This window comes from Leptosomus discolor, chromosome 21 (genome assembly GCF_034619465.1).
Source record: "Leptosomus discolor isolate bLepDis1 chromosome 21, bLepDis1.hap2, whole genome shotgun sequence".
In the NCBI taxonomy this organism is placed as follows: domain Eukaryota; kingdom Metazoa; phylum Chordata; class Aves; order Leptosomiformes; family Leptosomidae; genus Leptosomus; species Leptosomus discolor.
Window position 1 is genome coordinate 322260 of NC_141411.1, and position 22460 is coordinate 344719.

General features: G+C 46.6%; 1 protein-coding gene across 1 annotated transcript; it reads left to right on the forward strand.

Moving 5' to 3' along the window:
* Nucleotides 1–4323: 4323 nt before the first annotated feature.
* Nucleotides 4324–22427, forward strand: DENND2C (DENN domain containing 2C). The gene is given in 18 exon segments (XM_086476643.1): nt 4324–4527; nt 4904–5581; nt 7271–7419; nt 7952–8064; nt 11401–11497; nt 12212–12256; nt 13571–13758; nt 15904–16013; nt 16506–16575; nt 16907–16984; nt 17817–17957; nt 18314–18462; nt 18855–19032; nt 19394–19435; nt 20431–20524; nt 21377–21616; nt 21953–22030; nt 22396–22427. Coding segments are annotated over 18 exon segments (2616 nt in total). The 5' UTR covers nt 4324–4393.
* The last annotated feature ends 33 nt before the right edge of the window (nt 22428–22460 follow it).

The following is a 22460-nucleotide window of genomic DNA, read 5'->3' on the forward strand; positions in this document are numbered from 1 at the left end:
GAATGCAGCCTCTCTGCGTGGGCATGTGGCTGCCATGACTCTGATAGAGCCCTAGTAGTGGTGGGAGCTCTTCTTCTCCACAGCTGGGACTTGCAGCAGCCCTAATGACAGAAAAAAAGTAGAAGAGGAGTTGCAGGGAAAACAGCCCCTAGAAATGTGTATTTGGGCAATGGTGGTTGTGGTTTTTGCTGTCCTTGTCTGTCAGAGTTCCAGAAGGGGAGGGATGAGGAGTGAGCAGTGACCTTACTGCATGGGAAGGGAAAGGGAAGAAATGAGACGCTGCTGAACAAGCCCCTTCCAGGGGTCTGTCAGCTGGAGGGGAGGTGCAGGAGTGTGGTCCAGCTGTCTGCTCAGTTGCAGACGGGAGGGGGGGGGAAGGGCCCTAAGTAGGGTATTTGCTAGAGCAATGGAAGTGTCCTGACCAGGGTCAAGAGCCCCGTGGCTCCCCAGGAGTGTGATGTGTCTTTCAGTCACTTCTCAGACTGACTGTCCCTTCAGGGGCTTGCAGGCAGGATTGGGTGAGTTGCTTACTATCTGAGCATTTAGGAGTTAAACTCCTGCAGGGATAGGATGCAGTGAGTGAAGAAGTGGACTCTGAAAGATTTTGGATGCCCTGTCTCAAAAACCATGTCTCTTGGGTTGTGTGCTTGTTTGCACAAGGGGAAGGCATGTGCAGAAAATATCTGAGGGTATTGGGAATAGTGGGAATAAATGCTGGCAGTGGCGGCCTTGTAAAACATTCCTGCTTGAAACAGCCAGCTGGAGGATCTGTGCTTGAGTCCCGAGTCCTACTGTGCATTGCTGCTTGGCAAAATTCTTATCTCGGTCTTCCAGTACGGATGTGGCTTATTCCCAGTAGCTCTGGGAACATACTACCTGGACGTGTGTCTGAGGTTTTCTGGTGCTACCTTAGTCTGCATCCTCTGAACCTCTTTGGGCAGCTGCCTCCATGCTGCTGAGACCTTTCCAAAGGAATGAGTGGCTGGTTGTTGTGGCCCCACACAGCCTATCTGCAGTGGCCCTTGTAACATAAAGGTGGTCTTGGCTTTATGGTGATGTCAGCCCTGGGGGAAGCCTGGAGTCTCACCTTTGACAGTCGCACCAAGAAACAGCTCCAGGATAACTAATGTTTGAGTTTAACTTTCTCTCTGTCCCCACCTTGGGTCTTAGTTCTTGTGTGAAGCTGCAGCTGTCTTGAGGCATGCAGCCAGCCTGTGGCGTAGTGTCTGACTCAGCTGCTGTTTTCACTATTGCTAACCTGAGCATTCTGATACTGCGAGTCAGGTTAAAAACCCATGACTTTAAAAATGTACATTGTGGGTTCTGTCCATGTGTCCTCTGGTAGAAAAGCCTTCAGGGCTTACATGTTTAAAGTGTTGTGTTTTTTTTTTTCTTTAGCATGGGTAAAAAAATTACTTTCAAGAATTTAATTACTTCGGAAAAAGACTGAAAGTTGAAAGATCCAGATACATCTTTCTCATCAGTACAAAAGTCTTAGGACCCATGGCAGAGGTCAGACTTAACCTCCTTTTGCCATGTAATTAACATTAGCATGATGTTTACTGTGTCCAGAGGCTGTGCTCTGCACAGCCATGTATCTGATGAGGTGGAACTCTATTCCTCGGCATGATGAGCAGAAGCTTCGAATGAGTTAATAATTAGAGGTGCTTTGTATCAAGATGGAAATGACTAAGCATACCACATTCCTGAAGTGTTACTTATTTTGATATAAAATCTGCTTGTTTGGTTCTGCCCATGTCTTTCAGGCATCGGCATGGTAGAGTTTTGTTCAGAAAAGCTTCAGGTTTGTTCTGGAGCTGAGCAGAATGGGAGTAGCTGAGAACTCTGGAAGGGGTCCTTGCTGTTGTGCAGGCTGTCCCCTTGTCCCTCCAGGACTGAGCTGACAGCTTCCATAGACTTCAGAAGACCAGAAACTGTCTTTTATTTGGCTACCAACAGAGGAGGCTTTGTGACAAGGAGGTCTCTTGGGTGGTTTAGAGCTGTACAGCTCTCATAAAAGGGGTGAAAGATTGCTTCAGAACTGCATGGGCTTGCCCAGTCAGTGATTTGCCTGTTCTCATGTCTGTTGTGAAGCAGGGTAAGGTAAGGTGGTGTATGAGTGCTTTGTTTAGCTAGTTATCTGCCAGCATGAGTGCGGTAAGGGGAATTGTGGGGTACCAGCAGCACCTCAGCATCAAAAGAGTATTTTATTCGTCAACAGCACTGGCAGTGTTCTCTCCTTGAGTGTGTGGTTTCAGGAAACAGAATTGTCTTGAGACTTTGCATGGAAAATGCTTACTGTGCTCTCTCTGGCTTTCAGAATTGGAAAAAGAGTCAGGCTGCCTATCATGTGGTGTGAATGTGCCTCATTTTTCTGCTTTGGATAAAGATACGGAAGCTGTCTTCAAACAGCGTGGATCAGAGAGGCTGTCTTTTGGGAGAAATGTGTGATACTTTGTCTAGAAATTCAGGTCCTGAGCACTGTTGCTGTAGAGCAGTTGCAGTGGCATGGGAAAGGGGAAAGTTGCTTTCCTGTCTGCTAATCAGGGCTGTGCAGACAGGGATTGAGGAAGGATGGCTCTGCTCTGGCTCAGGATGTTTTGTAAACAATGCCTATTTATAGGAGAGGGCAGGGACCCCTTGCTGCCTGGAGCAGCTGGGGAGCAGCCTGGCTGTGCAGGAAGAGGGTCTTCCAGTGGGGCAGGGTAGCACTGCAGTACCCTGGGCAAGGGAGTTGGGGAGAGTGGGGTAGGTGTGGTTTGCTGTTCTGCGTGTTCTCTGTCACTCTCAAACTTGTTCTGCTCTCTCCCTGCCCCTCCATGAGAGGATCAGCAGCCCTCTTCTGTTTGCTCGTCCCCTGCCTGCACCTTGCTACTGGCAGGAGTGGGGAGGGGGTGTTGTGCCGTGCTGGAGCTGGCATCGCGGCTGCAGTGACACCTGCACAGTAGTCACTTCACCTCGCTTCTTCAGAGATGTGCTGGGTGGCGGTCAGGAGCTGTGTGGCTACGAAAGCATTGAGGTCAGGGTGGAATGCTGACAGGGGACAGAGAGCTGATGATGGAGCAAATATCCCCAGTTCAGTTGCTTATCCACATTGTCCAAGTTTAGCCCATTCACTGATGAGTGGGAGAGTTACTAGCAGCTGTCTGGGACAATGTTATAAGCAATGCCATACTACAAGAACCCATGCTGTTCTCTCTGGAGACAGGCAGCAGTGAACTTCTTGCCACAGTGAGCAATGCTGCTTTGGCAGAGAGTGTGAAAGTGCAGCAGAGAGCTGAGGCTTGGTGCCAGGTATGCCCAAGCCCTCACTGAATTGCTTGGGGACCCCTGGGCTGTCCTACATCAATGAGCTTTCTCACTAAGCGTATCAAGCAGGTCTGTCAAGGCCAGTGCTTTTCTTTTGATTGCACTGCAAATGCCTCTGCCAAGCAGATCAGCGACGCCAGGGATAGAGCTAGTAGTGCTGGAGCCCTGGAATTTGAGGTGTGGTATCAGTGGTGGGAAGGATGAGGGCCTCTACTGCAGTAGGGGCTCTCCACACCCAGCCTGGTGCATGGGGCATGAACTCTCCTCAGACAGGTTTTTCCTTGCGTTGTGCAGCAGGAGAGCACTTCTGGGAGGAGGAGTGCAGTTGGGCTATTCTCTGGTCATCACAACTGTCCTATTCCTCCTGCATGAAGCAGCAGCCATCCTGCTGCTGCTGCCTCTCTGGAGAAGTAGATGTGGTTCCCTTTCTATAGGGGTGACATGGTATCTTGCATCTTGCTGTGTCTCTGCTGTGTTGAGAGCTCTGGTAGAGGCATTGTGCTGCAGTGGTTTGGCTGTGTGGCGCGTGAGGTGCTCTGAGCAGTACAGAGCATCAGGAGAAACTGAGCGCTCCTGCCTGGCCTGCATCCGTACAAGCAAGCAGCAGAGGGGCTGGCTGAGGGCTCTGCTGCGGACAGGCTGTGCTGCTGTGTTCCCTGTACCATTAAACAATTTCCTTGAGTTTGGACCCTTGGGATCCCTGGCTGTTTTTTGTTCCGGTTGTGGTGTTTTGTTTGCTTTTAAGCCAGCGAGACCTCTACTTCTTTTTGTTAGCCCTCCCAGATGTGTGCTACGGGCTTTGTGGGGAGTGTGCTCTGGAAGCCAGTCTTGAACATGTGATTTGGGGAGGAATGTTTTTCAGCAGTTGCCAGAGAGCAGCCGGGAGTGCCTGGTGGTATGTATGGTTGGAGTTCAGCTGATGGTTCTTTTCTTCTTTTTGTCCACAGGCTGTACTAGCGGGCAGTCCTTGCAGAGCTAGCACCCAGGGGCTCTTGGAGTCTCATGCCAGCTTTGTGTGTGCAGGACACAAGTGGACCTGGACAAGGCTGGAGATGGAGTGTTTGTAAGCACGTTGGCGCTTGCCATGCACCCAGCAGGGTCAGTGGACGGCTTCTCCCGCTCTGCTGTGCAGACCCTCTCCCGGAGCCACTGCCGTGACATCAAACAGAAGCTCTCCCAGTGGGAGGGGAGGACACGAGGGTGCTCTAGTGTAGAGGAGTTTCTTGAACAACAAGGCCATAAAGTGCTGTGGGACTGTGTGGACAATCCAGGGTTCAAGAAGGACAGTGTGTCCTTGAACACACTGAAATTAGAAAGTTATGTAGAGATAAACAAGTAAGGAGGAACTAAAGCAGGATGCTCGAAACCACAAGGCTAACCAAGGCAATTGCGTGCTTGGCTGCATGTATCCAATCATTATTAGAGTCAAGGCGTGCGGACAAAACGCTTCGACCGATGATACTGTTGTTTATGTCACGTGAACCCTGCTGTAGACTATAAATGCACCTCTGTTTCACAATAAAGTAGAAGCATTCACCATACTCCTATGGAGGCTGTGTTTGTATTCTGGTGCTCCCCTAACTCTTCGCTCTAGCAAGGAGAAACAGCAGCTGAAGGACTTTGGAGTGAAGTATGATCCTGGCTGCGATGCTCTGCCCAAAGTGAAGCCAGAACACATAAAGGAGCCCAGAAAGACTGGGTCCAGAGATCCAAAGAGCCTGGGTTTGGACTTCAGGGAAGATGGTCAGAGCTGCTTGCGGACTGATGACTGTGGTGACCTCAAGCCCTGTGCATGCAGCCTAGCTTCCCAGGCCAAGGAGAAAGGAGAGTGGCAAGCAGGCTTCCTGGACCAAGGGACAACACTGCCCCCAGGGAACTTCTGTACCTCACAAGCTCTGTGGAGGAGAGTAGATCCCCTTCTGCCTGGCAAAGCCCCACCAGTTCCCTTGGACCTTCAGAGGAAGCGAGGGAACTGTGGCTCCACGGAAAGAGACCTTAAAACCAAAGGAGTGGATTCTCTCTGCAGGGCAGAGAGGAGCTTGAAAAACATTTGCTCTGAGGCTGAGGGGCAAAAGCAGGAGTCAGCTGCTGCCCCACCACCCAAGCCCCATAGGACTTTCCGCTATCTTGCAGAAAAGGGTGCTAGTAGCTGTAGTGATGCCAGTGCTACCAGGGAAGCTCCCCTGCAAAAGCAGCATGGAGGAGACTTGGCGTCATCCTCCACCAATCCTGAGAAGAGAATAGCCAGGAGGATCAGAGGAAGAACCCAGAGGTACATCGTTTCATCTCTCATGTCTGAAACATGTTCCCTTAAATCGGTTTCTAGATGGCTTTAAATAGCTTGCTTGCCACGATGTCTTTGTGGAGGTGCTAGTACTGATGATGCCTCTGTTGATGGGGAGAGGGTATTTCTGGATGAAAGTATCCCCTTTCTAGTATTGCATATGTGCTGCTTTTGCTGCCGATAATCTCGCAAAGGCGGCTAAAAGCTGAGAACAGATGTCAATCCCACACCTTAAAACAGAGTTGGGTGCCAATATGGTGGCCCCAGGGAGAGTGCTGCCTGCTTCTTGCCCTCAGCTTGTCCTCTGCTGCAATTTGTGGGTTACAGAACAGCTTTCTTTTGGGGCAGTATGGCTGCTAAATGTTCCGGCTTTCCTGTGAGTGAAAGGTTTTCTTGCTGCTTAAAGTTGGACACTGTCAGCTGTGGGTACCCCTGTTGCAGTAGGTTTGGCTGTTCTTCTCTCTTTCCTCTATGTAGGTCCCTTTACAGAGTAAAAAGCCTCTGAGCTAGCTTGATGCTAGTTCTGCTTACAGATGAGCTGCCTAGGGCAGCTGTGCGAGGGAGTACTGTGAGCGTTATAGCTGCAGCTGTGGCTAGGACTCCTGAAACCTTCTACTGTGGCAAAGCATGCAGCAATAAATACATTTTATCATGATGGGCTAAATCCCTGCCAGATCCTTTGTGACCTGCCATGATTTTGAAATGGAGCCCAAGTGTATTAAAATGCAGACTCACAAATGTGGTAGCACCCTTAGCACGAGCAGTAGGAGAGGTCCAGTAGAAAGCAGTGCCCTAATTCTGAGTACTGTTGCGAGTGCTTAGTCTGGAAAACATGTTTTGGTTCTTGTGTCCGTGACAGAATGGGACTTGCCATACCTGCTTGAAGCGTGCATGGCCGTGGAGCATCCAACTTCATTTTTAATTTAAAAATCTCCCAGAGTGAGTGAGTAGGACTCACTTGTTGTGCTGGTTTTGGCTGAGATAGAGTTAATTTTCTTTGTAGTAGCTGGTATGGGCTATGTTTTGAATTTGTGCTGAAAACAGTGGTAGTTACTGCTGAGGGTGCTTACACAGCCCCAGGGCTCTTCTGCTCCTCACCCCACCCCACCAGCGAGCAGGCTGGGGGTGGGCAAGAGGTTGGGAGGGGATACAGCCGGGACAGCTGACCCCAACTGGCCGAAGGGATATGCCAGACCATAGGACGTCGTGCTCAGCAATAAAAATGAGGGGAAGAAGGAGGGAGGGAGGGGACACATTCAGAGTGATGGTGTTTGTCTTCCCAAGTCACCATTACGTGTGATGGAGCCCTGCTTTCCTGGAGAGGGCTGAACACCTGCCTGCCGGTGGGAAGTTGTGAACAAATCCTTTATTTTCTTTGCTTGCGTGCGCGGCTTTTGCTTTACTTATTAAACTGTCTTTATCTCGACCCACGTATTTTCTCACTTTTCCTCTTCCAATTCTCTCCCCCATCCCACTGGCAGGGAGGGAGCAAGTGGCTGTGTGGGGCTGAGCTGCTGGCTGGGGTTAAACCTCGACACTTGGAAATCAGAGAGTGCAGAGTGGAGCATCCATGTGCTTGATGGCCCCAAGGAGGACCATGCTGTGTGTGGACTGGAGACAGCAACACATTGGTACATGCAGGTGCCTTTAGAGGAAGTTACACTGGTTTTCCTCCAGGAAATCTTTTGAGTTTGAGGACATCCAGGGCTTCTGCAACCAGATGGCAACCACCAACTCCCACAGACTTCAAGAAGACACAAGTGGCACCTCGGGATCCAGGCTCCTCTACATACAGTCAGAAGACAACATCTACGAGGACATTATCTGTATGTGCTTCTGGGTGATGCACTCACTTTAAGGGTAGCAAATTTTCTGAGGAGGGAGGAATGAAGATGAGAATGCACTGAGGCCCATTCCAGATCTGTGACTTTTAAGGTCTTCTCCATCTGGGGTTTTTTATTGATGTTAGTAACTATCTGCATGTGAAGAGCCTGACTTCAGATGTCATGAAAGGTCGCTAGAATTGGCCTGTGCTAAACTGATTTCTTTATTAGCTCTTCAAATGCTTTCCTCGAGTCCTGCACAGAGATCAGTGTGAACTAACAAATTAGCTGCTTTGCAATGGAGCAAATACCATTTCTCTGCAACAGGAGAAGTGTTTTGTTTTGCTGAGTCCATGTACAGTTTGCCAGGGTGATGGTAGTGGGTTAGAAGGGTCTTTGAGTGGTGGGAACCTAATGCATCTTAAAACCGTGTTAAAGCTTGGCAGACAAGTGCACACTCTCCCTGCTTACATCCCTTGCAAGAATGCAGGACGTTATCTCCTTTCATAAATCCCCCATCCAATGCTTTTTCCAGGTCCTCCAAAAGAGAACCCCTATGAAGATATCAGAGTGCTGCCCTTACCCCTGTGGAAGGTCCCATCTGTCTGGAAGCTACCACCCCCCCGGAGCACCAGTAGGGCTCCCAAGGTAGGGTGAGGGGATTAAATTGTCACATGTTTACAGAGAATCATCCTCACAAGGGCCCTATTTTGTGCTTCCCCAGCCCCACATTCCCCACTGCTATGTCATTGGTTATCCTTAATTTTTTATTTGTTATTAATGTAATGAGCATCCATGGCAGTGGCTGTTGATTAAGCTGTTAAGGAGGAAAAGAATAGGAACAAGAGGGTGTTGATGAGATACTAGAGTATGTGGGTTGGGGGTGGGATGGAGAGCTTGGTAGAGCAGGAGGCTGCAGGAAGTTTATCATTTGTAATATGACTCCTTTGACTCTGAGCTTGGACCAAAGCTTAATCCCATGCTTAACCATCTCTTCTGATTCTGTTTTCTAGCCTCCCCTAAAACTTCCCTTCCTCAGTCTCAAGACTCTTGAGCTAAAGCCCTCCCAGACAAGTTTCCAAGGGAAAATGGTAAAGGACACAACCTTGCCTGTCACACTGACGGAGTGGAAGCTGTTCCGAGTAGTAGAGGCTGCTAGCAGGAGAAAGAACTCGCCCTGGGTGAGATTTAAGCATGAAACATGGCTTCTTGCATGGCATTTCAAACTCTTGCTGCTTTGTCTAGCACCTTCTAAGCTCTCTGTAAGTGGTCATGGAGCTAGGTGTCTGGCAGGTGAATGCTGGTTAGCACTGCTGTGCATGTGGAAAAGTGACCCTGCTCGAAGTGTTTCCCCTGCAGGTAGCAGGGCAGGTGTTCAGGGATCAAAAAACACCGGTTCTAGCTGAGGCAGGGTGGTTTTGTTGGCCAAGAATCTGCAAACAGAGTGCTATGTGTGAATAGTAGCTCTTCCTCTTGCTTTGTCATTTAAGCCTTGTTCCCAATGCTTCCATGAAGTATAACGGTGCTGGTTTTGTGATGAATGCCGTGCAGGAATGCAAGGAAGCTCTCTGTGAGCTAACAGGCCATCTCTGTACAATTGTGTGTACCTGTCCCTTGTTCCTGATGACTTCTCAGACTGACCCTTAGGTTCTCACTGGAGGTGCTGAGTTGTTAAATGGCTGACAGTGTGAGGCTGCCATGGGGAGCGGCTGGGTCCTTGGTTACTTGGCCTATTGGCTTGGAGTTCTTGACTTGCCATCAGGAACATACCCTTGCAGCTGTTTCGTAGTCTAAAGGTGAAGAGCAGCTTTTAGGGATAAGCTCATTTAACAAAGCCTTCATACAGTTTTACCCTCTGCTGTCTCTGGCCACTCCCTCCTGCCTGTGTGCAGAGGCAGATATGCTTCTGAGGGCAAAGTAAGTGAGAAAGGCTTTTAGTCCACCTTCAAAATAGAGAACTCGGTTGTAATTCTCATTTGATGTGTTGGGAATCTTTCTAGATACTAGTATTGGTTAGCAGCTCATGTCCCTCAGTGACAGAATGCAGCATGTGCTCTAGAAGGACAGCTGCAACTACCACTATAGCAGCGCTTTGGGCACAGGACTCACATTCAACTTGTGGTAGTGGCAACAACTTACTTTTGCCATGGTAAAATCATTTAACTTCTGCAGGTCTTTATTTCTTGTGAAAATTTGATGTATTTGCTCAAATTGCACAAGACTGTGAGGTAGAGTTGGTGTCACGGGTTAGGTTGGACAGCTGCAAAATACTTTTCAAACGTTAAGTACTTTAGAGTAACAGCCAACTTCTGTATGTGTTTTTCAACAAACTGTAGGCCTGGAAAATCAGGAAGGAGATGGCAAGATTATAAAAATGCTGTGATGGAGAGTATCTTTCATTTAGAGGGGGCAAGTAAAGCATTCTCCAAAAGCAAACCTATTCCAAAAATCTGGTAACAATTTACATGCAGGAAGCATACTTTACTCTTGCTCACAAGGAACTGAGCCAAGATTGCTGGAGAGATTGAGGAAAGGATGGGAGTCTAAAAAGAAAAAACTTCCTTGTTGCTTAAGAAACACATAGCTGCCTTAAACACACCCAGTATCTTTCACTGGTGACTCAACTGCACAAAAATCAGAACAGAAATGGAAATCCTCTAGTTAGGCTGGATGGTAGAGGGGAAAGAAGGCAGATTTTGCAGGAGAAGCACTGCTTTCTGCTGTGGGCTGTTTTCTTCCTTGCAGCTTCATCGTGCTAGGAGGACTTGGTGGAATGCAGAAAACGGGGAGAAATAGATCTGAAAAGGAGAAGAGTCTAAGCCTAGTTTGCTGAGCTGGGGATAAAGGCTTGAGCTGAAAAACAGGTTCTCTCACTGAATATCTTCCTTTTCATGCAGTATTTGTGGTGACAAATGGGTGGGCCCCACCCTCCTACATTCAGTGGGAGCATTTAATGAATTCTTGAGGCAAGAATGAACTTGACCTGCTCGCTGCCTTCAGCCTAAATTCTTCTTCACAATGAAGTGATAGCTGTCTTTGACATGCAGAATCAAGGAGCCACCCGCAGCAGTTGTATACCTGTCAGCTGAGGGGGGAGTCCAGAGGGGCATGTGACAGAGTGACAAGTGACCGAAAGCATTAGGAGTTTGGTTTTAAGGCCCTTGTGATGAGTGGAAGGAGGAGTGTCTAAATGCTGACCCTTCTTTCATGTCTGTAGCTTAGTCCGCACTGGGTTATGGTGTTTTTCTGCTTTTTTTCTTCCAGTGGACCAGGTCTGTTGTGTCCCTGCAGCATAGACCTGTTATTCTGTCCCACTGTGTGTCTTCACCTATGCAAAATGAAAGTACATAATCCTTTAATTTTAGCAAACTACTTTGGGAAAGGACTGTGCTTAGAGCAGCCTTGTTCTGTGCCTGACATGCTTTGGAGAACTTACTCTAGCTGTCTGACATCCCACTACAGCAGCAAACTTAAAAAGCAAAACAAACAAAAAACAAACGCCAAGCTACATTGCGAGAGCTCTGCTTTTTCTGGGCTTGGAAAGAATTGGGATGCTTGAGAGCAGGCGGAGTTCAGAGACCTTTGTGGTGGAGGGCTTATAAGATATTCTTGCAAGTGCCTTTGCAGTTGGCCTCTCTAATAGAAAATGGAGATCTGATGCCAGACAGTTTGCCGCTTCTGCTGTCTGTTTGGTAAGCAAAGTATGATAACTTCCAGAATGCTTGTACAGTTTGGTGTCAGCTTTGAGTTGTGCTGACAATAATCTCTCTCTTGTGGCAGAAATTCTGTGCTCATTCATTATCCAGTGAGCTGTGCTAAAAGTACTCTGGCAAGCAGTCTCTGAGCCAGGGTCCCTGGCAGGACTCGGGCAGCCTTTCCCAAGTGTTGCGGTGCTAGATGATAGCTGTTGGGCTGCAGTCCTGTTGGCACCTGGACCCTTTTCTGGACACCCACATTAACCTCTGCTTATGCTTTGGATTTCAGCTGGTGCTAAAAATACAGGAGATCTTTGATTCTAAGCGTGGAAAGAAGAGGGTGAAGTTGCTCAGTCCTGCTGGGAGAGAAGTGCCTCCAATGAAAGGTACAGAGGTCTCCAGCACCATTCTCTTTGCTATAAACCTTTTGAGTATCCCGGGGTACTGCTAGCAGGCCAGGCAGGACCACCTCCTGCAGCCCATGCTGGGCTGACTCAGTGCCAAACCCCATGTCTTGCAGCTGGAATTGTTGAGCTTTCAGCACCTCGACGATTGGGAACACTTGCCTAACCCAAGTTTAACACTGTCGCAAATGGAAGATTCTGCTATGATCTCAGCCTGAGGAGCTGGGCTACTGGTTAAAAGTGCTTTTTCAAAAAAGCAGAACAAATCCCAAAATTTCCACAAAATCAGATGGCACGAGAGCTACCTCTGACTATTCCACCCATCACTTTTGTGCCTCTAAAGTTATATTCTTGTGTTCTTCTGAATTTGTAGCCATGGTATAGTCTTTACTTATAATATATTCTGTTCAGTGACTCTGTTAACTTGTATAAGAGTGTCAAATAACCACCTGGTTTCTGGTCTTTGCCTGTGTTCAGCTGATCTACAGGTGGTTTACTGCAAACAGTAAACTTGATAGCAAATTTACTGTTGTAGCACATTTGCCAGTGCCGGCTGTTATTTGCTTTGAGCAGGGTAAGTGGACAGCCCTGAGTGATGTTGGTCTGATGAGTCTCAAGTTCTCTCTCTTGCCCAACTTTGGGTGTTGCCTGTCTTACTTCTGCATGGCTAACAAGTGAAAACTATGTGTGTTTCAGGTGAAACCAGTGGGAATGAAAGTGATATGGAAAATCAGCCAAAAAGTGAGTGAATCACAAGGGCTGGCCCTGTCCCCATAGCACTACACACTTGGCTAAGGCTCTAATGGGATAAGCACACTGACTAGTTGTGACTTCTGCCGAGACAGAGGAAGAATCATAGAATCATAGAGTCTCAAAGAGAGCATCTAAGAGGCAGCATGGCCGAGGTTGGGAGCTGTTGCTGTGACAAATCAGCCTCTATTTCTGCCACTTCTCCTGAGCCCTTGAGGTTTAATGCCATTAACTTACCAGTCATGAGAAGTATATTCATTTTTGGGTTGGTAGAATCACACTTGCAGGAGATTGTCCCTGGATGGCCTTTGCTGCTTGGGGTTATTTTCTCCCTACGTCCTTCCCTTGGTTCTGTTTTATATGTGTTACTGTTGTGAAATGCCCTTTCCTCTGGGGAGAAGTCGCTTGGTTATTTGTCTGATTCCACAGTCCTGAGTTTGATCAGAGGCCCAAACTACAGTTTTGAAGTACCTACTTGGTTTTAGCTGGCATGGAAAGGGCCAAAGAGATCTTAGTTTCTATGCTGGTAAGGTTTGAATGTGAAATGGTAATGCTTCGCCAGCAGCCCTGGTGAGTGACTCTGTCATGTCTCTAAGCAAGTATCTAGCTAAAAGGACCAATGGGATTGTTTTAGATGTTTCATTTACTTGGAGGGAAGCATACAAAAGGCCTTAACTTGGAGCAAATAGTGCTTTTTATGTAAAGGAGAGCAATGGAGAGTGAAGAGTCTCTGCAGAAATACAGTGACTGAGTCACCTGCCTGATTTAAGTATTGTTTCCAAAGTGTCCAGAATGTGTCATGGTGCCTGGGCCACAGGAATTTCTTACATCAGAGTGCTGTGCCTGTGTTTGTGAGTCTGTACTGCCTGTCAAGACATCCCAGCCTGGAGTTTTCTTGGCCAGGAAACTGGCTCTGCCTCTCTTGAATGCCCATGCTTCTTTACAGAGTAGCTGCCTGAGGCCTGGCAATTACTGAACTGGTGAAGCTGGGCTGCGTCTTACAGTTGGGCTTCCCTCATCATTACCAGGGCATGTCACTCTGAGGTGTGTGAAAAGAATGTCAGGACAGCAGGAGAATGAAAGCTGTCAGATTTGCAGAGCTGCTGCAAGGCCAGTGCTCCCCTATCTGGAAGAGCTCTGTGCTTGAGGAGCTGATGGAGGAGTCCAAGCCCTGTAGAATGCAGTGAGGCAAATGCACCCGTCTCTTTTCCCCCTTCTAAAGGTGGTGACAAGTGCTCTTCTGTGACCTGTAGGTGTGGGGCAGTGATAGCCACAGGCTGGTTTTGGATTTGTTCCTTTCTTCAGGTCGGTGCAGGTGCCTGCTGCAGGTGCAGTCAGCCTCCAAGAGGAACCCGCACTACCAGACTTTGGAGAGGGATTTGATAGAGCTTCAGGAGCAGCGGCTGTTTGAGCTGTTTGTGCTTGTGTCGCTGCACAAGAAGGCATCTGAGATGACGTACACACCACAGATCATACAGCAGTTTCCCAGCAAGGTAGGAGCTGTGTAGAAGCCTGCCCATAAAACACACTCAGCAGCTGTTTATTTCCTCTCACAGTGTGTATCCTTTCCTAAACTCTATACTAGTAAAGCTGGCCCACTGGCTAGGATACAGGCTTGGAATATGAAGGACCTTGCTCTGTTACAGACCTAATGTGTAGCACTGGGCAGTTGTTGAATGTCTGTCTTGATTATAAGTTCACTGGTTTTTTTTTTTTTTTTGGAACTAGGAAGGCTCCTACTCTAATTCTAATTGTCTGGAAATATCATAAAGCCACACTGTATTGTGATACACTGCTGAGGCAGCCTGCAGGAGAGGAAAGAGAGCGCAGTGCACTGTTCCCAAAGCTGGCATGACCTCATCCTGGTAGTCTGAGATGTATAAACAAGGAGTGAAGTAGTTTGTGTGATGGTGCACAGGAACTAGAATTCCAGGGCTTTTATTCTTATTTATACTGTTCTGGGAAAAAAAAAAAAAAAAAAAAAAAGAGGCAAAGCCCTGTGTACTAGTCCTCAAAAAGCAGAGGAGAACTGTGGAAGTTAAAAGTACTGTAGCTAGAACAAACCATTTGAAATGAGATTGCTTTCTGTCTGTGCAGCCCAAATGGATGACAAGGTCTGTGTGTGACTCCGAATGATGACTCGGTGTACACAGTAGTTACTGTGAAGCTAAGAGACTAGAGCCTTGATGCTTGCTTCTGTGGTTCCAGATTGTGATGCATATTCAGTTGTTTCTGTCTAAGCTTGCACCTGCTGCCTTCCACTAAAAAACAGAACAAAACTAATAATTCTAGCTGTGCTATCAGGAGTAAGCCGGAGATTATTAAGGAGTCTGCATGTCATCCAAATAGGAGAAGGAGATGTCAGATTCATTAAGGGAAGTTATGTGGGTCTCCAGTAGCACCCATAGTGTCCAGCTGCATAAGGGATTGTGTTCAAAATAACTTTTAGTGTCTTAAATGTGTAAATTTTAGATTCCCAAAATAAATAAGGGACTACAGCCAGAAAGAGTGCACAGCCTTAATTTAGTGACTAAACTGAAAATACGTAAATAATATCTGCTAAAAGTCCAAACTTTAGGGTGTTAGGAGGAAGAAAGGAATGTAACCAGATTTAGCTTTTCCCTGGTGCAACCTCTCAATCTGTTCATTGCCTTTGGGAAGGGCAGTGCATTGTTCTTTTCCTGCTGCCCTAGCAGACAATCAGACCCAACTGTACCATGTGGCTCTTTACTGGTCTTTATAAATGCACTAAATTAATTATTTTCTTGATGTCTATTTATCCTCTGCTCACATTAAAGTGTTGTGGTGAGTGACTTTACGCAGGACAGTCTGTCATGCTGGGATTTTGCAGGAAACATTGCCCAGCAATTACGGAGGTGTTCTGATTACAGATTTGCCTCCCTTCTAAAAATAGCCTTGCTTCCAAGTAATCTGCTTGTCACTCTCTTCCTTGGGTTGCCTTCCCAAGGACATCAAAGCTTTTGTCCAACTGTTAGTCTGTGAAAGTGCTGTGCTGTTTTCCTAACTGCTCCTTCATGCTGTCACAGCTTAGGACGTTGGAATGGCCTAGACTGAGAGTACAGTGTCTAAAATCTGCTTTATGCAATAAACTTTCCTCTTCTCAGGGGTGCATTTCCTACTTAAATGTGATCTCTCTTATTTGAAAACCTTCTTTTTGCCCGTTCTGAGCAGTTCTTAGCATGGAAAGTTGTCCTGTGGGATTTGACTTCAGCCCACACGTGGTAACTGGAACATGTGATTCAGATGCACTGTTTTCACAATTGAATTATGAGTGATCTGCGCATCACAAGCTGAACACATTCCTGTTCCTCTTAGTGTCTTCACATCTCCTAGGAACAGAACTGAGGCAAGCTGACACAACCATCATTTGGTTCGAGCTTCATTCCCCAACAAACTTGGCCAGCTGGGTAATTTTACAAAGGTCTAATCAGCAGGAAATAATGCAAGAGGGAGCTGGGAATCTGTTGTGGTCGGAATATGTTCTCCTAGACTTGTGCATTAGCGATCTGATGGTTCAGGGTTTGGAAGTGTCGGGCAGATACTGTCTGCCATTGTTTTAAATGCCACAGCTGTGCACCACACTTCAGTGACTTCAAATGCATGTGTTGTCCCTCCAGCCTGAACATCCCTTCAGACAGTCAAAGGATACTGAAGAGATGCTAAAGGTCATTCCCAAATTCTGCTTTCCAGATCCCAAAGACTGGTTTCCTGCATCAGACCTTAAAAGGTAAAGACCTGTTTTTGAATACTCATGCCTGAAACAAGCAATGCGGAAAGCATAGGTATGTGCCAGTTTACTGGACGAGAGGAACTGCAGCCAGAGCAAGGAAGGATGGGAAAGGCTGAATCCCTGACCCCTGTGACAGGGGAAGATGAGATATGGAGGTGGACTCAGAAGTGCTGCTTCTGCCCAAGTGCCGTCTTTCCTTTAAGAAGGAAGTTTCTAATGTCTGTTCAAGGCCAGTTCCTGGGGCTTGCAAGTGCTTCTCTTGCTCCTTCGCAGAATGGAGAAGCAGCTGGGAAGGAAGAGATGTAGTAGTTCAATGAGGGTCCATGGGCTGCAGGTTTTTACACTGAATAGAGCCTGAAGTAGCTTGCTAACCACAGCAGGGGGTATTCAGCATGACCAGGAAGAGAATGGCTTGTAGTTTGTGTGCCTTGTTTGTCAGTCTCTGAACTGCATGGTGAATTTAACCCTAACTGTTCTTTGATTCCCCAGTGAAACATTTTCTTTTGTGTTGATGAGTGAGGATGGCAGCTGTTGGTTTGGGTACTGCAAGAAGCTCCTGGTAAGCATCTGTGTATTTGGTGGAGCGTAAAGAAAGCATTGGTGAATGCACAGTCCAATGCAGGCCGTGAATCAGCAGTAATTTCCTTTGTGGGTTACGTAGTGGCTGTGCTGCTGGTGAGGTTATCAGCATGGTGATGCCCAGCAACACAGTGAAATGGGCTTGGGGTATGAAAAACAGCTTCTGGAACTGGTCGTTCCTCAGGAATCTTTTAAGTCAGAAGTGTAGAGGGAACTAGAGCAGAAGGAATTCTGTGAATCAGCTAGAGTGCAGGTGCTAGGTTCTTCATTGCACCCCTGTTCTCAGCATAACTGTTCCTGTTGCCTTTCAGCCAGAAGGGAAAGGGAAGCGCCTTCCTGAGGTGTACTGCATCGTGAGCCGCCTGGGCTGCTTCAACCTCTTCTCCAAGGTGAAGTGGGGAGAGCCTGTTTCTTCTTATTAGACTTGAGTCTCTGACAGCCTGCAGGCTCCAGAGAGTAACTGGATGCTTCCATCCAGTCTGGAATTGCTTAGCGATTGTAACTCATCCCGGGAGAGTGGTGCTTCCTTGCCGCCTTTGCTTTGACAGGGCAAATAAATCGATACTAGTGCTAAGACTTGCCAGTCAATACACAGACGACTGTTCCTTCAGCAAATTCTTGTCAGGAAGTGGCTTTTAATACCTGATACTACTGATGGTGCCCCTTCATTCTCCTCTTCTGTGACTTGGAAATGGAAAATCAGTTTAAGGGCAGGGAGGGGAAATCTCGGCTTGTTTCTCCTAGCACCATGAGGAGGGTAGATAAAGAGGTAAAGACTGGAGAAAGCTATTGCAGGTAAAGGGCAGCTATTGCAGAATAATATGGAGGCAAGCTTATGATGAAAGCTGATTTCTAATCACTAGAGCACAGAGTTTCTAGAACAAGCATTTCAGAAAGATTTCTTGGGGAGGAGGATGGGCTGTTGCTCTTCTCACTCCTGTGACTGGTTATGAGAATTTGATTACCCCATACAAGACATTTCGTTGCAGTAGCCGGAGACTGGATTTGAGAATGGAGAGTTGTACACACAGGTATCTGTTCCCATTTGTTCAGACATTTGAGAGGACCTTCCATAGGGATCCCAAGCGAGGGGGGAGAGGGCTGTGTGTCTGTGTTGGAGCCTTCACATGTAGCTACGGCACGGGATGCTTTGACAGAGGCTTGTGTCTCCTCTGGCTCACCTGCAGGCATTGAACCAACATCCGATGTATTTTCTTGCAGATTTTAGATGAAGCGGAGAAGAGGCGAGAGATGTCCCCAGCCGTCGTACACCCATTTATGCGCAGTGTAATGGAGGCGCCGTTCCCTGCTCCTGGACGCACGATTACTGTGAGGAGTTTCCTGCCAGGAGCAGGAAATGAGGTAACGGGAGTCAGGACTGGCTTTCCTGCCTCGATGGTGTCTCTGGGGTGTAGGGGCACTTTGCAAACTGCCCTGTAGAGTGATGCCATCTGTGAACAATTGGTCTGAAGATTATGTCCTAGAGTCCGAAGGGAGACTGTCGCAGAAACGGGCTTCCAGTTGCATCCTCTACCGCAGAAGTGATTCCCTGCTTTTTAAGGAGGAGCTGCTTGGAGTTCCCCTGCGGTGTCCTACGCTGGCTGCCCAGGCCGCGGGGCTCCACCAGCCCTGCGCCCCAGCCAGGCTGCCCCTCGTCCAGCCTGATGCTGTGCTGGGGCTTTCTCCTCCAGCGCTCTGCATCTCTGCTTGCCTCTCAGGTGGTCGAACTCTGCCGTCCGCTGGATTCCCGACTCGAACATGTTGACTTCGAATGCCTGTTTAAGTGTCTGAGTGTCTCGCATGTGATCCGTGTCTTTGCCTCTCTCCTGCTGGAAAGGAGGGTGATCTTTGTTGCTGACAACTTAAGGTAAAAAAACTGAGTCTGAGGGACTAGTTCTTTCTGAGGGATACTATTTTTTCTTCTGCGTTTGTGCCTGTTTCATGTGCCAGCTTGTCTAACTTTTTGTAAATAGTTACATTTAAAAGCTTTCTGCAGACTTTCCACACAACATGTGCATGCGTAGAATTCAGAGTATGCTATTTACCTAAGAGGAGATAAGGGAATGTTTCCTTTACCTCTTTAGTCCGGGATGATGCTATTCCTAGCTCCCCATAACTGACTTTAGAAGTGGATGCATGGGGCTTCTGCTGATGCATAAACAATGTATGTGAATTTTCCCTGAGCATTTCTAACCTGTGTCTGTAGCTGAGTACTGAATGAGACATTGACAATCCACTCTGCTCCTCTTACCTTTCTAGCACTCTGTCTAAATGTGGCCATGCCGCAGTTGCAACGCTTTATCCCTTCACTTAGCAACACACCTATGTACCAGTGCTACCAACTTCTATGATTGATATTGCGTGCTCTCCAACCCCATTCTTAATTGGCATTCTTTCCTGCTCGTTACCACAGCTCCAGGACCTGCCCATAGAAGAGGTGAGAATTGGGTGAAGCACAGTGGAGGGACAATGTCAGTGGTATGAGGCTGACCTCTCTGGAATAATCTCTGTGGATTTGGATCTGTCTTAATATAAATTAAACTTCTCTGAGACAGTTGGTGAACTTGCCAGATACATGTCAGGGTGTTCCATCTTTATCAAAGATAAATAATATTCACTATTCTTATAGACAGGCTTCAGTTATGCAAAACTTGTATTTTGTGTGTGACATCCCCTGCCACTGGGGACATGTAAAAAAAAAAAAAAAACAACCAGAAAACAAAAAAAGTGGGTTTTTTTTTCTGTCCAGCAACGTACCTGGTTCTAAAAGTCAGTGTGTTTTGTACATCTTTCCCCAGGTTCTGGTTGTTGATCTTTGTGCTGACAAGTTCTTGCAAGAGGTGAGTGAAATAACGATACCAGTCACTCGTGGTTATATGCCAGGAAAAGGCATCAGTGAAAGAAAATGAAAACAAGAAATCAGCAAAAGCTAGTATTCATATGTAGACTCCAGTGGCTAAAGAAATATCTTGCATTCCTTTTTGGTCAGTAGAGAACAGAACAGGCTTACAAATCTTTCTTGCAAGATTGAGGTTGCATGAGGTACAGAGCTCTGCGAAGCCAAAGATGCTTCTTATCTGAGCTGAATTTAAAAACAGATACTTGGTTCATTATTTGAACTGGACCACTAAGATTCTTTGCTGCTTTCTGGCTGTCCTTCTCTGTGCTTGTTCTCTACAGGGCTTTCTCCTCTTGTCTAGCTGGGGTGTGTTTGTTGGTTTTGGTTCTGTTTTGGTTTGTTTTTTTTTTTTTCCCAGCAGTGATAGTCTAGGAGGCAAATTAATTGCAGTTCAGTTGCGGTTCTCTGCTGAACTTTACATAATGTGCTTCTACATCACCAGACAAGTAGCTATAAACAGACTGAGGTATTGCTAGTTCAGGAGGATATTTGCATCTCCTTTCCCTTGCCTTACTGCTCTGTTTTGCATTGCAGCCTGCAACTGGAGAAAGGTATTAAAGGATCAGGTTTTTTTAACCATGGTGTTGAGACTTGTCATATTTTCTCAACAGAATTTTGTTGTTCTTGTGGTTTTTATTGATGGTTTTATAAGCTTGAGTCTGTGTTGTGGATATAGCACACATTGTTCTGTGTTGGCCAGTTGTGTGTGCGACTCTAATAGTACGTAGTTGGAGGGTGCTGAGCAAAAGTCTTTCATTTCTGTGGCTACAAGACAAACTTATTGTCCACACCAAGATGTGTCGTATCACAAAGTAACTTCACTCTAACTGTTCTGGGCATGTAATGAGTGTTTCTCATCTCATTGTTCACAATGAGAAGGTTCTACTGATGACAGACATAACACAAAAACGCTTTCATGGCTATTTTTCTCTTTAGGTATCAGATGAAGATGAGATCCTGCCTCATAAACTCCAGGCTGCACTTGTACAAATCTTGGAAGAACGGAGTCAAATCTTGTCACATGAGCAGAGTGACACACAAGGTACTTCTATGGAAAAGTGTTTTTCACATTAGCAAATCTCTACAGCTTTCATGGAGTTGATGTAAACATGAGCAAATGGAAATAAACATATTTTTATAATAAAGCTATTTTCCTGTCATTTTATGCAAAACAACTTTCTTGTGAATGTGTAAGAAAGAAGTTTGGTGTCCTGGCAATTGTTCCTCTTTTCACAATCAGTAAGTGTAGAGCTCTAGTTTCCCTTGGCCAAGTGCATCAGTTCCCATGCTTGGAGTTTTCTTTGATTTTTCTTAAGTGGCAGAGAGAATGTTTTTCTTAAACAGAGAATGTAGCAAGTTTCTGTACTTGGAGGGTGATCCGGCAGATCATTTTCAAAGTTAAACTGCTTTATACTTAATCTGTCAGATAAATAAGTGCGAGAATTTTAAAAAGCATTGAGTAGCTTGAGAGAATGGCATTGGCAAATTATGTAATTCCATGCCTATCAGAAGTTAATTGTGCAGTGGGTTTGTGTTCTGTAATTTGCCTAATTCTTTAAGAGAATTAAATTTAGGCTGTTGCGAGCTCACACCTCGTTAGACCCTAGATGGGGGAAGACTCACTTGACAGGGGAAAAGAAATTATGAATGCTTTAGCTACTGGAAAAGCTTTAGAATGGAACCTGTCTCAGCTGCAGCAGCAGGTTGACATGGGAAAGCAATTTTACCATTGGAGCTGTGTGTTCTTTGCTAGGAAACACTCATCTGAAATTTCAGTCCGAGACAGCCAGCCTAAAAAGGGACTGCTGCTGCTCTTTTAGAAGAGGAATAACCAGAGTGATGAATGTAGAGGGAAATTTCTCCTCTGTTGTCCTCTTCACAGGCGACATGCCTCTTAACTCCCTGGTCTCCGAAGCTTTTGTGCAGTTCTTTGTGGAGATCGTTGGACACTACTCCCTGCACATGAATGTCACAGAGAAAGGGGAGCAGGTGTTTCAGCGGGAGCCATTCCGTAAATCTCATGGGTCACGCAATGTGCGTCATTTCTTGCACTTCTTCATGGAAACACAGCTGTTTGCAGGGTTCATACAGGATCGAGAGCTAAGTAGGAATGTGGTCAAAGGTGAGGTTTGATCTTACTTTCTTGTTTTGCAAACTCACTTTCAAAGTATAATGACATGTGACTTTGAAGAAGCCTTTTGTTGTGGCAAGTTATCCTGTTGGCATTTAGGTGTACGTAATAGCTCCATGCTCTTCTAATTGCTCAACAGCATTCGTCTTACAAGGCAAAGAATTTTTGCATGTCTCTCCTTTCTGGGCTTGATCCCCCAGCTTACGTTACATGCATGATTTCCTTTTCATAACCTCCTTCTCACTGATGTAAGATGCCACATGCTCAAAGATGGAATAGCTCATCTAGGTGAGTGATTTGTGGTTTGTTTTTTTTTTTCCTCTTTAGGCCTTTTTGAGGTCTGTGCCTTGGAGTATTTGGAGAGTATTCCAGAGACTGGAATGAACAAAATCCTTCGCAGTCTTGGTAAAGGGACACGCTTACTTTTTCTTGATATTTTTTTTTTTTTTAAAAAAATAAATTTAGCTATTGAACAAATAATTGCATGGAAGAGAGAGCAGAACCCATTCTTTGCCTTGTGTGCTCCTGTTCCTTTTGTTTACATTTGCCCCTTCAGGGGACGCCAAACACTTTGTAAGATTTTTCTTTGCATCCTTGGATAAAGTTTGTGGAAGTTGCTATCTTAGAGTGCCTAAAACGCGTTTCTTAACTTTGGTCGTTGCTGACAACGTGCTGAGGGGGTGGCAGCCGTGTCTGCCGGCAGAGGTGGCATCCTCGGACGTTCCCAGCCCGACGGCTCGCGTTGTCCTGACCTTCTTTTTTCTCCGTAGGCAGTAAAATGAAGTTCCTTCAGAAGAAGTGACCGGGCGCTGCTGCGGGCCCGGGGTGCCGCCTG